The sequence below is a fragment of the Crotalus tigris genome, unplaced genomic scaffold, assembly GCF_016545835.1.
Source record: "Crotalus tigris isolate CLP2741 ecotype Arizona unplaced genomic scaffold, ASM1654583v1 scf7180000020820.259583, whole genome shotgun sequence".
Lineage (NCBI taxonomy): Eukaryota > Metazoa > Chordata > Lepidosauria > Squamata > Viperidae > Crotalus > Crotalus tigris.
Window position 1 is genome coordinate 53,330 of NW_024098198.1, and position 12,481 is coordinate 65,810.

The window sequence follows — 12,481 nt, forward strand, 5'->3', positions numbered from 1 at the left end:
TTTGGAAAAAGCTTCTTTGGGACCAGCGCTGAATGTGGTTATGCCAGGATCGTTACGGTTTGGGCAGGGGTTGGACTAGAGGACCTCTCTCTCTTCCACTCCGTTCTTCTGTACAGGTAGTTCTCGACTTACGACGATTCCTTTAGTGACCATTCAAAGGTACAACAGTGTTCTTTTTCACCGTTAACGACCGTTGCGGCATCTCCAGGGTCAGGGCATCCAAATTCCGACGCTTGGCAACTGGCTCATATTTACGACGGTTTGCAGTGTCCCCCCGGGGGGGGTCACGGGATCCTCTTTTGTGACCTTCTGACCAGGAAAGTCGAGGGGGGGGGAACCAGATTCACTTAACAACCGGCTTACCGACTTATCAACTGCAGCGATTCACGTAACAACCGTGGCGGGAAAGGTCGTAAAATGGGGCAACAGCCTCTTAACCATCTGGCTTATGTTGGTCTGGATTGAGGTCGTGAGCCGAGGACTGCCTTGCAGTCTGTCTTTGCGGTGCGTTTTACAGCTCGGGCAGAGGGTCAGACTAGATAGCTAGAGAGACCTACGAGGCCCCTCCCAGCTCTGCTCGTCTGTATTTACACGGGGGGGGGTGCTTTTTTAGACCCTTTGCAGCTTTGCCTGCCCATTTGGAGAGACTCCAGCCCCCCCCCCCAGCCTTGCAGACCCAGCGTGATCACCCGGCTTTCCCTTCCCCCCCCCATTTGCTTGGCCAGCTGCCAGGAATTTGAGCCACCGAGTCCCTTGCACATCCTAAGGGGGGGGGGGGGAAGCTGGTTGGGGATCCAGGCACAGGTGGCCGATTTAGACTTGTGATTCTTCATGAGAGTGGAGGAATCCCCCCCTCCCCTCCTGCTCCCTCCCCTCCTCCCCATCTCTCCTCCCTTCCCCCTCCCCTCCTGGCCCCTCCCCTCCTCCCTCCTCCCCCTCCCCTCCTGCCCCCTCCCCTCCTCCCTTCCTCCCCCTCCCCTCCTGTCCCCTCTCCTCCTGCCCCCTCCCCTCCTGCCCCCTCTCCTCCTGCCCCCTCCCCTCCTCCCTTCCTCCCCCTCTCCTCCTGCCCCCTCCCCTCCTGCCCCCTCCCCTCCTCCCTTCCTCTCCCTCCCCTCCTGCCCCTTCCCCTCCTTCTGGCCCCTCCCTTCTACCCTTCCTCCCCCTCCTACCTTCCTTCCCCTCCCCCTCCTCTCCTCCTGGCCCCTCTCCTCCTCATCTCCCTCCTCTCTGCTCCTGCCCCTTCCCCTCCTCCCCACCCCTCCACCTTTCCTCCCCCCTCCCCTCCTGGCCCCTCCCCTCATTCCCTTCCTCCCCCCTCCCCTCCTGCCCTTCCTTTCCTCCTCACCCATCCTCCCTTCTTCCCCCCTCCCCTCCTGCCCTCTCCTCTCCCTTCTTCCCCCCTCCCCTCCTGCCCCCTCCCCACCCCTCCTTTCCTTCCCCCACTCCTGCCCCTTCCCCTCCCGGCCCCTCCCCTCCTCATCTCCCTCCCTCCCCTCTCTCCTCCTGCCCCCTCCCCGTCCCCTCTCACGCTCCTACGCGGCCGAGCCGCCGCAAAGCGCTTCCCGACCCCCCCCCTCCCCTCCCGCGCTTCCATAGGCAAAACGGGAGCGCTAATCCTATTAAAGCCCTCGGGTCATTTTTTTTTTTTATATTTTAGAGAGGGGAGGGGGCTCGGCCCGGCCTGCCTGCCTGCCTGGGAGGAAAGGCACCTTGCCATTGGCCGCCCGGGGAGCGAAAGGGGCGGGGCTTGGGGGGCGAGGGAGAGGATTTAAGAGCGGGCCCCTCGCTCGGACAGCCAGAGAGCCGGCGGCTCGGCACCAGCGGGGGAGGGGTCTTCGCGGCCGGACCAAAATAAAATTAAAATCAAAAAATAAAGAACGCTCCCTCTCGGCCGGCCGGCCCTTCCCTCCCCTTCCCAGTCCCGGGCTCAGGGGAGGGGGCGTCCGCAGCGAAGCGCCCCGTCACGCCGGGCTGCCCGCGAGGCGAGCGAGCGAGCGACCCCCGCGGGATGCCGCCTCAGCCTCCAGCGCGGCCGGGGGAAAGGCAGCCCGCGCTGCGCTGAGGCGACGGAGGAGGATGCGGGCCGGGCTGTGAATCGGGGCGGGGGGCGAGCAGCAGCGGCGGCGGTTCGGGGCTTCGGGCGATGCCCGAGGCCGCCCCCGCCCGCGCCGGCGCCCAGCATGGAGAAGTCGAGTAGCGAGGAGGGCTCGTCCATCCGCCGGAGCCCGTCGCTGGAGAGCAAGGAGTCGGACTTCGCCAGAGCCTCGCCGCCGTCGGCCAAGCGCTTCGGCCGAGGCTTCACCGCCGGCGCCTTCTACGGCAGCGCCGGGGGAGCCCGCCGCCAGGCCCGGGCGGGAGCCGCGGGGGCCGGGCCGCCCAGGGACGAGGCCCGAGGCGACGGCGGCGGCAGCAGCAGCAGCAAATACCTGGTCTTTTACCTGGACCTCTCCTTCGTCTTCCTCCTAGAGTTCCAGAAGTGCAGCATGGCCCGCGGCTGCCTCTGCTGTCTGAAGTACCTGGTCTTCCTCTTCAACCTGGTCTTTTGGGTGAGTAGCCCCCCCCGGGGGCTTTTTTTGGGGGGGGGTCGCCTCTCACCTGCCGGCTTCTGCAGGGATCAAACACCCCCCACCCACCCCCCTTGCTCACCTGTCTCGCCTTTCTTTTCCCCCTGATTTTCCCTGGACGATCCCAGCCTGGGTTTGCAGGCACCTTTTTTGGGGGGTGGGTGGGTGGGGGGGTTCTTGAGTACCCCCCGTTTTTCCTACCCCCCCTCCCCCGTACCTGCCTGCTTCTGCAGGGATCAACCCCTCCCCCCCCTCCTTTCTTTTTTCCTGACTTTCCCTGGACGATCCCAGCCTGGGTTTGCAGGCACTTTTTTGGGGGGGGTTTTCTTGAGTACCCCCGTTTTTCCTACACCCCCTTCCCCCATATCTGCCTGCTTCTGCAGGGATTACACACACACACACACACACACACACACACTCACACATACACACACCCCTCTCCTTTCTTTTTCCCCCCCTTGCTCACCTGTCTCTCCTTTTTTCCCTCCTGATTTTCCCCGGACGATCCCAGCCTGGGTTTGCAGGCACCTTTTTTGGGGGGGGTGGGGGGGTTCTTTGAGTACCCCGTTTTTCCTACACCCCCCCCTCCCCCGTACCTGCCTGCTTCTGCAGGGATCAACCCCCCCCTCCTTTCTTTTTTCCTGACTTTCCCTGGACGATCCCAGCCTGGGTTTGCAGGCACTTTTGGGGGGCGGGTTCTTGAGTACCCCCATTTTTCCTACACCCCAGTTTTTCCTACACCCCCCTCCCCCATACCTGCCTGCTTCTGCAGGGATCAAACCCCCCCCCTTTCTTTTTTCCCTCCCTGACTTTCCCTGGACGATCCCAGCCTGGGTTTGATGGCAACTTTGGGGGTCCGTGAGTACCCCGTTTTTCCTAACCCCCCCATACCTGCCTGTTTCTGCAGGGATTACACACACACACACACACACACACACATCCTTTCTTTTTTCCTGACTCCCCCCCCCCCACAATCCAGCCTGGATTTGCAGGCACCATTGGGGGGGGGGCTTCTTGAATACTCGTTTTTCCTATAAACCCCCCCCCCCCATACCTCCCTGCCTCTGCAGGGATTAAACACACACACACACACACACACACACACACACACACACACACACACACACACACACATTTCTTTTTACCTAACTTTCCCCGGACAATCCCAGCCTGGATTTGCAGGCACCTTTGGGAGGGTTCTTGAGTACCCGTTTTTCCTACATCCCTCCATACCTGCCTGCTTCTGCAGGGATTAAACACACACACACACACACACACACACACACACACACACACACACACACACACCTCTCCTTTCTTTTTCCCTGACTTTCCCTGGACAATCCCAGCCTGGATTTGCAGGCACCTTTGGGGGAGGTGTTCTTAAGCAGGGATTAAACACCCCCCCCCCTTGCTCACCTGTCCCTTCTTTCTTTTTGATGGCACCTTTGGGGGTCCTTGAGCACCCCGTTTTCTACCCCCCCATACCTGCATGCTTCTGCAGGGATAACCCGCCCCCTCCCCTCTCCTTTATTTTTTCCTGACTTTCTCTTGACAATCCCAGTCTGGGTTTGCCGGCACCTTTTCAGGAGGTTGGAGGGGGGGGGGGCGTGTGGGGTTCTTGAGCACCCCATTTTTTTTACCTCTATCTGCCTGCTTCTGTAGGGACTCTCCCCTCCCTCCCAGTCCCTCCCTCTCCTTTTTCCCTGATTTTCCTTGACATTCCCAGCCTGGATTTGCTGGGGGGGGGGAAGGCACTTTTCAGGGAGGTGTGTGGCTTCTTGAACCCCGTTTTTTTTTTTCTCTACCTGCCTGCTTCTCCTCCCTTTCCCCGGACTTCCCTTTGACAACCCCAGCCAGGATTTCTGAATTGGGGGGGAGAAGGCACCTTTTGGGGAGGTGTGGCATTGGGGATTGTTGAGTTACCCCTGGTTTTTTTTTTTAGCCTGTACCTACCTGCCTGCTTCTGCGGGGATAACCCCCCTTGACTTTATCTTGACAAGCCCACCCTGGATTTGCTATGGGGGGGGGAAGGGCATTTTTGGGGAGGTTTGGGTGTTTGAGGATTCGTTGCCATCCTGGTGCTTTGGGGGGGGGGTGTGGGGGGTGTGTGTGTGGGGGGGGGGCGAGGAGCAGGGCTTCTGCCTTTAAGAACAAGCGAGACTTTGCCAAGGGGGGGGGAATATTTTGGCATGGTGAATCCCTCCTGCTGGATATTCTGCCCCAGGCCCAGGTGGGTCTGCTTATGGGGACCCCTCCCCAAGGAAAGAGGCCCCCCACAAGTGACTCTGCAGGGAGGAAAGTGCAGACTGCTCTTTCTCTCTCTCCCCCTCTCCCCTCCCTCTCTCTACCTCTCTCCCTCCTTCGCCCTCTCTCGCTTTCCCTCTCCCTTCCCTCCCTCTCCCTTTCTCCCTCCCTCCCTCCCTCTCTCTACTCTCCCCTTCTCTTGCTTCCCTTCTCTCCCCCTCTTTCTCCCCCTCCCTCCCTCTCTCTCCTCTCTCTCCCTCCCTCTCTCTCCCCCTCCCTCGCTTTCCCTCTTTCTCTCCTCTCCCTTTCTCCCTCTCCCCCTCTCCCTCTCTCTCCTTCTCCCTCTCTCTCCCTCCCTCCCTCTCCCTCTCTCTCTCCCCCCCTCTCTCCCCCCTCTCTCCTCCCTCTCTCCCCCCTCTCTCACCCCTCCCTCTCTCCCCCTCTCTTGCTTTCCCTCTCTTTCTCTCCTCTCCCTTTCTCCCTCTTTCTCCCTCTCTCCCTCCCTCCCTCTCTCTACTCTCCCCCTCTCTCTCCCCCCTCCCTCTCTCTCCTCTCTCTCCCTCCCTCTCTCTCCCTCCCTCTCTCTCCCCCTCCCTCGCTTTCCCTCTCTTTCTCTCCTCTCCCTTTCTCCCCTCTCCCCCCCCTCTCCCTCTCCCTCCTTCTCTCTCTCCCCCCCTCTCTCTCCCCCCTCTCTCCCGCCCTCTCTCTCTCCCCCCCTCTCCCTCCCTCCCTCCCTCTCTCCCCCTCTCGCTTTCCCTCTCTCTTTTTCTCCTCTCCCTTTCTCCCCCTCTCCCTCTCCCTCCCTCTCTCTCTCCCCCTCTCTCTCTTTCTCTCCCTCCCTCTCCCCCTCTCCCTCTCTCTCCCCCTCTCTCTCCCAAGAGGCCGTGGCGGCTTTTGTGCTACCCTTCCCAGCACCAGCAACCCTGCCGTCTGCCGATCCCAAAGAGACATTTCCCTGGGGGCTGCCCAGGAGGAGGACGGAGATGCCCCCCACCAGCCACCGGAGATGGTGGCGGCAACCCCCCAAAGTCTCCACTTGGGGAGGCCAGTCCTTCCTTTAACCCAGAGAGGGAAGAGCTCCCGGACGAAGATATTTTATCTTGTGGCATATTTGCAGCTTGCCCGATCCGAAGCCCGGAGCCCCGCAAATGCCAACCCCATTATGGCGACTCCGATTAAAGGTTGGCGGGTTAGCCATTAAAAGAGGGCACTCGCCATCTGCTCAGAGTTTCTCCTGCATTGTTCCAGTTTGGGTCCGATTAGAATCCGGAGAGGTTTTCCCTTCTTCCATGGCAGCTGGCTTCCCTGCCCAATTGACCTACTTTATTTCGGAAAGGCCAGACGGACGCCAAGGGCAGAGCGGAGTACGTGCTCCTTCTGAATCAGAGTCTTTAATAGCACACAGGGGACTTGGGGGGTGGGGTGCGGTAGGGTGGGGTGGCCGAAATCTGCTTCCAAGAGAACATCCCCCATAGGCCTCCCTTCCCATCCGGCCTTGCCTGACTCACAATTCCTTCATTCCCCCCCCCTCCCCTAGATCCCCAAAGCAGGAATTCATCCTGTCCGTTTCCGAAGTCAGCTTGTAGATTTCAAGATGGGTCTTTCAAGCTATCTCCGGCCACAGAATTGTTTGGTGCAATGCTACAGTGCAGTTTTGGAACAGGGAAGGCCCATGTGGGCTTGGAGACGCCTTGAGTTCATCTTTTCGCATTTTCTGGTGTGTGTGTGTGTGTGTGTGTGTGTGTCTTCGCTTGTTTGACATCTGCAGATCACAGAGGTTTTTTTTTTTCTCCTGCCAGACAAATTTAGGGGTTATTAATTGGTGGGACTTATATAGTCTCACATAACTGGTGGACAACCAGCACTGGAGAATAAAAACACATGTGTAAAGGAGGTAACATACACGGGTTCTGCTTAATGTATACGGGCCAATCATGAGACACAGTCGTACATTAATCACAGTAATAATAATAATAATACCTACAAATAGAAATAGAAAGACTATGGGAAAAACAAGCAAGGGTAGTACCAATAGTCATAGGCGCCTTGGGTGCAATCCCAAAACAACTGGAGCACCACTTGGACACCATCACTGGCATTGACAAATTTGCCATTAGTCAATTGCAAAAGGCGGCCTTACTAGGAACTGCTTCCATCCTGTGACGATACCTGTAATACCATCAAACATCCACATCTGCCTATCCCAGGTCCTGGGTAAGGACTCGATAGGTAGACAAAATGCCAAATCCAGTCTGAACATCTGGCTGACTGTGCAATGATCCATAATAATAATAAAGTTGGAAGGGACCTTGGAGGTCATCAAGTCCAACCCCCTGCTCAGGCAGGTAACCCTATACCATTTCAGACAAATGGCTGTCCAGTCTCTTCTTAAAAACTTCAAGTATTGGAGCATCCACAGCTTCTGGAGGCAGGTTGTTCCACTGGCTAATTGTTCTAATTGTCAGGAAGTTTCTCCTTAGTTCTAGGTTGCTTCTCTCCTTGATGAGTTTCCATCCGTTGCTTCTTGTCCTGCCTTCAGATGCTTTGGAGAATAGCTTGACTCCCTCTTCTTTGGGGCAGCCCCTGAGATATTGGAACACTGCTATCATGTCCTCCTTCGTCCTTCTCTTCATTAAGCTAGACATACCCAAGTAGATTACCTGACACAAACTCATCAAAAGTTCATGGTGTCAGCAACTATCCTATAGTGGTGATTGGCCAGCCAAGGTCGTCTGGAATAACTCAATGTTGCCAGGCTTTTCGAAAGCTAGAATAACAGAGCTGGGAGGGAGCTTAGAGGTCTTCTAGTCCAACCCCCTGCTCAAGCAGGAGACCCTATACCATTCCAGACAAGTCCAGTCTCTTTTGAAGGAGGGATCCATGCTTCCCTTTAGTCCAGGGGTCTTCCAACTTGGCCCTTTTATGACTTGTGGACTTCAACTCCCAGAATTCCTCAGCCAGCATTCACACATGAAGTTTGCACCTGGGCAAGACTAGATAAGGTTCAGTGGCTTTCAAGGTAAGTCAGACTTGGTTCTCTTGTGCCCATGTAGGGATTCCAGACTAATTTCCTGCTTGATACCTCCCCCCTGGCTCTCTTAACAAGTAGGATCAGACTACTAAACACCACTAGAAGTGATTTTATCTTGACCCTCTTGTGAATCTACACATTTCAGTCTCACTGAAAATAGATATCCATTAGCTGAGCTAATAGATATCCATTAGCCGGGGAAATAACTTGCAAAATCTATAGCAAGGTAAACAGATGACAGCATTTTTAAAAAATAAAAATAAAATCAGAAGACAACTGCTTTTACTGAAAATATTGTCCGTACACATTGCAGGAGAATGCGCTTTGTAAATATCAAATGCAACATTTTACATTTTGGGCATGTGTGTTGTCAGCAGGGTGGAGACATAAACTTTAGCATACAGCTTGCATGGGAAGCATTCTCGCTGGAATAATGTTGGAATCGGGGCTGGAGAAAAAATCCCAGATTAATGAACATATTTCCCCGGAGGGGCTTTAAAATAACACGAAAAAGGACAACTTTTTTGATAGGCTGACTGGCCCCATTATAGAATGTAGGAGTTGGAAGGGGTTTTTCAAGGTCATCTGGTCCAATGTCCAGCTCAGGGCAAAAAATCCACGGAATCATTTCCAAAAAGATCTGTCATTTCCAAAAAGATCTGTCCAGACTTTGTTTCAAAATCTCGCCTGAAGGAGAATCTAGGATTGTTAGAATGTAGGTAGTTTCAATGCTCACCAGCTTAATCCAAATTGGGAAATTTACTATCAAGCAGCTGGACTACTCTGGATCAAGGATTGGATAAACCTAGACAGTAAAAGGGTTTTAATGTTTGAAAGGCATGACTTACAGGCTGGCTGGCATGCCTTTTTATGGGGAAAACATAAGAAAACACAGACATATTTTTATCAGCATCAGATAAGAGATGTGCTGATTCGGACGTGGGAAAAAGTTAAAAAAAAGGCACTATAGGAAAATTCCAAATTGGATTTCACCAATGGAGGCAATGATCCACCCTAACACCTTGGAGAAAAAAAAGATGATTAAATACAAAGAACTATTAGATAAGCAGGGAAAACTCAAATTAAGAGAAGAATTAGAACAGTGGTTCTCAACCTGTGGGTCAAGACACCATTTGGGGTCGAACGACCATTTCACGGGGGTCGCCAAACAATGCAGTCCGCCATTTTCCCCCCCTTTTCCTTAGCTGTGCTACTCCCTTTTATTCTATTGGCTTTTGAAAGCCAATAGAATAGACTCTCTTGAATAGAGTCTAATTCTATTGGCTTTCCAAAGCCAATAGGAATTGTCCAGGCTGTCTCTGCCCTGCTGAGCCCGCCAAAAGTCCCCTTCTGCAAACGGTGCTGCACCAGTTGAGTAGTCCTCGACTTACAACTGGTTGAGTAGTCCCCGACTTACGACCGGTTGGGGGTCGCGGCATTAAAAAGGTTGAGAACCACTGTTTTAAACCAACAAAACAAAACAAAAAACAAAACATAACACACATACACACACAGTATATACTCCTCCCCTTTTTTTAACAGCGATTTCGTAACGGTAATCTTCTATTATTTACATTCCCCCCCCCTTATTCTTCTTTAGATATATTTGTCCTTGTTGCCCCGTTGTTTCTTGTTTGCATTTTTCTTCCTTCATACTATACTTCATACTAAGAATAATATATATTATTACTACTATACATTATTATACACACATTTTCCACTTTTGACCTTTCCACATTTATTCTCCTCTATTATTTCTAATCTCCAACCAGTCATACCACTTGTTCCATATTAGATAGTACTCTGTGTCTTCCTTTTATCTCTTTTGTTAATTTGTCCATCTCAGCACAGTCCAGGATTTTCCTTATCACTTCTTCTTCTGATGGTATATTCTTATTAATAAGGGTTTTAATGATTGAAGGCATGACTTACAGGCTGGCTGGCATGCCTTTTTGTGGGGAAAACATAAGAAAACACACACATATTTTTTATCAACATCAGATAAAAAATTCGGACGTGGGAAAAAATTTAAAAAAGGCACTATAGGACAATCCCAAATTGGATTTCACCGATGGAGGCAATGATTCACCCTAACACCTTGGAGAAAAAAAAGATGATTAAATACAAAGGACCATTAGATAAGCAGGGAAAACTCAAATTAAGAGAAGAATTAGAAGAACAAGGGATAAGCATAGATTGATGGCCATATTTACAGATCCAATCCAAATTGTGCTTCTTTTCATCTCTTGCTTGTTTATAGCTATCCTGGTTTTAGCTTCATCAGAAAGGAGGGGACAACAACAACAACAACAACAATAATAATAACAATAAAAAAGTTGGAAGGGACCTTGGAGGTCATTTAGTCCAACCCTCTGCTCAGGCAGGAAACCCTACACCATTTCGGACAGATGGGTGTATATATCTATCTCTACCTACCTACCTACTTACCTATCTGCCTACAGTGGTGGGATTCAAACAGGTGAACAACCAGTTCTCAGTGTGGATGCCACTTCCGGAAGTCCGTTCTGGGCCTGGGCCACCAAAAATTAGCTACCGGTTCTGCCAAAGTGGTGGGAACCAGCTGAATCCCACCACTGGCTTCAACTCCACTGTTGGGTCAAGTCCCAGTTTCACTGACAATCACAGAGGATGACACACACACACACACACACACACACACACACACACACACACACACAGAGCGATTGGCCCAAGTCTGTCCATCATCTCTCTCTATTTTTCTCTCTCTCTTTCTCTTTCTCTCTCTCTCTTTCTATCTCTCTCTTTCCCACTCCCTCTCTCGCAATGCAACCATGATGTGGTTTGCAGTGTTGCAAAACAAGTCATTTTAAAAGACCCAAACCTCCACTCCACGCTGGGGAATTTCTTTCCTCTCTCAACAACTGGAGAAGGGGGGGGTCTTCTTCCCTCACTTCATCCCCATCAAAGAACCCCCCCATGGGAATAGCTTTTCTTTCAACTTGATCCTCTCTCACCTGAATCCCCCAGGCGGTTGGCCTTGGTGCCAGAGGGGATTCCTTCAAAAAAACCATTTCAACCGTCTCCCTTTTTCAAACTGCTCCCCTCCTCACTTTCTCTTTCTTTCTCTCTCTCTCTCTCTCTCTCTCTCTCTCTCTCTCTCTCTCTCTCTCTCTCTCTCTCGCTTTGTCTCTGTCTCTCTCTCTCTCTCTCTCTCTCTCTCGCTCTCTCTTTCTCTGTCTCTTTCTGTCTTTCTGTCTCTTTCTCCTGTCTCTCTCTCTCTGTCTCTTTCTGTCTCTTTCTGTCTGTCTCTCTTTCTGTCTTTCTGTCTCTCTGTGTCTCTTTCTCCTCTCTCTCTCTTTCTCTCTTCTGTCTCTGTCTTTCTCTCTGTCTCTCTCCTTCTGTCTTTCTGTCTCTGTGTCTCTTTCTCTCTCTCTCTCTTTCTGTCTCTCTGTCTCTTTCTCCTCTCTTTCTCTCTTCTGTCTCTGTCTCTCTCTTTTTGTCTTTTTGTCTTTCTGTCTCTCTGTGTCTCTTTCTCCTCTCTTTCTCTCTTCTGTCTCTCTCTCTCTCTTTTTGTCTTTCTGTCTTTCTGTCTCTCTGTGTCTCTTTCTCCTCTCTTTCTCTTTCTCTCTTCTGTCTCTGTCTCTCTCTCTCTCTTTCTGTCTTTCTGTCTCTCTGTCTCTTTCTCCTCTCTTTCTCTCTCTCTCTTTCTCCTGTCTCTCTCTCTCTCTTTCTGTCTCTCTGTCTCTCTTTCTCCTCTCTCTCTTTCTTTCTCTCTTCTGTCTCTGTCTCTCTGTGCTTCTGTCTCTTTCTGTCTCTGTCTCTTTGTGTGTCTCTGTCTCTCTTTCTGTCTGTCTGTCTCTCTCCCCCCCCCCCAAGGATGCGGTCATGATGCAGTTTATAGCCTCCTTCCTCGCCGCTCACCAGTCATACTCAGGTTGCATTTCCTGACAAATCCTTTGCAGAAGCCACAGATCTGAGCGGGGCTTAGGCGAGGAATGTCTCTTTCTCTTCCTTTCCTCTCATTCCCTTTCATGACAACCTCGCCCCGGTGTTCTAATTTTTGATCGCACAAAGGATGCTCCTAAGCTGCTGTAATCAAAACCTGCCCCACCTGTCCACAGTCGTGGTTGAGAAGGAAAGAGAAGCCACTCGTGGGGGGGTCGGGGTTGTGGGGTGTGTGTGTGTCAAGGCCTTTGGATGTAGGGAGTCATCCTCATTAGCAGCTGCACAGAGGCTGAATGCTCCGAAATGCACGTTTTTTTCCTGCAGCAGTAGCCACAGCTTTGGGGCTGGATGAGGGGGGGCGGGGTCTTTCGAATCTAGAGTCCTGGAATGCATTTGGGGTTCAGCGTCTTCTGCTCAATTCCCACTGGGCAGTCCACAAACCAATACAACCCTAGATTGCATTAACAGAGAGATAGAATCGAGATCGTCTGAAGTACAGTATTAATACCATTTTATAAAGCCTTTGCAAGACTGCATCAAGTTTTGCTCGCCACATTTGTAAAAATGTTGAGCTTCTGGAAAGAGTGCAGAGAGGAGCAACAAAGAGGATTGCAGGCTAAAAAGATAGAACGGTTTGTAGGAATTGGGCTTGTCTAGCGAAAAGAAAGATTAGGGGAGACCCGATAGCAGTGTTCCAATATTTGAGGGGCTG

General features: G+C 52.2%; 1 protein-coding gene across 2 annotated transcripts in view; it reads left to right on the forward strand.

Moving 5' to 3' along the window:
- Positions 1–12,481, forward strand: part of TSPAN9 (tetraspanin 9) — a 75,687-nt gene that overhangs the window by 36,362 nt on the left and 26,844 nt on the right. Inside the window, exon 3 of one of the 2 annotated variants that reach the window (XM_039368538.1) lies at positions 2,467–2,546. In XM_039368538.1, coding sequence (XP_039224472.1) covers positions 2,484–2,546 — 63 coding nt within the window. In that variant the 5' untranslated portion in view covers positions 2,467–2,483. Of the gene's footprint in view, positions 1–1,811; positions 2,547–12,481 lie in introns of those variants that run through there. The other variant, XM_039368536.1, reaches the window with a different exon arrangement.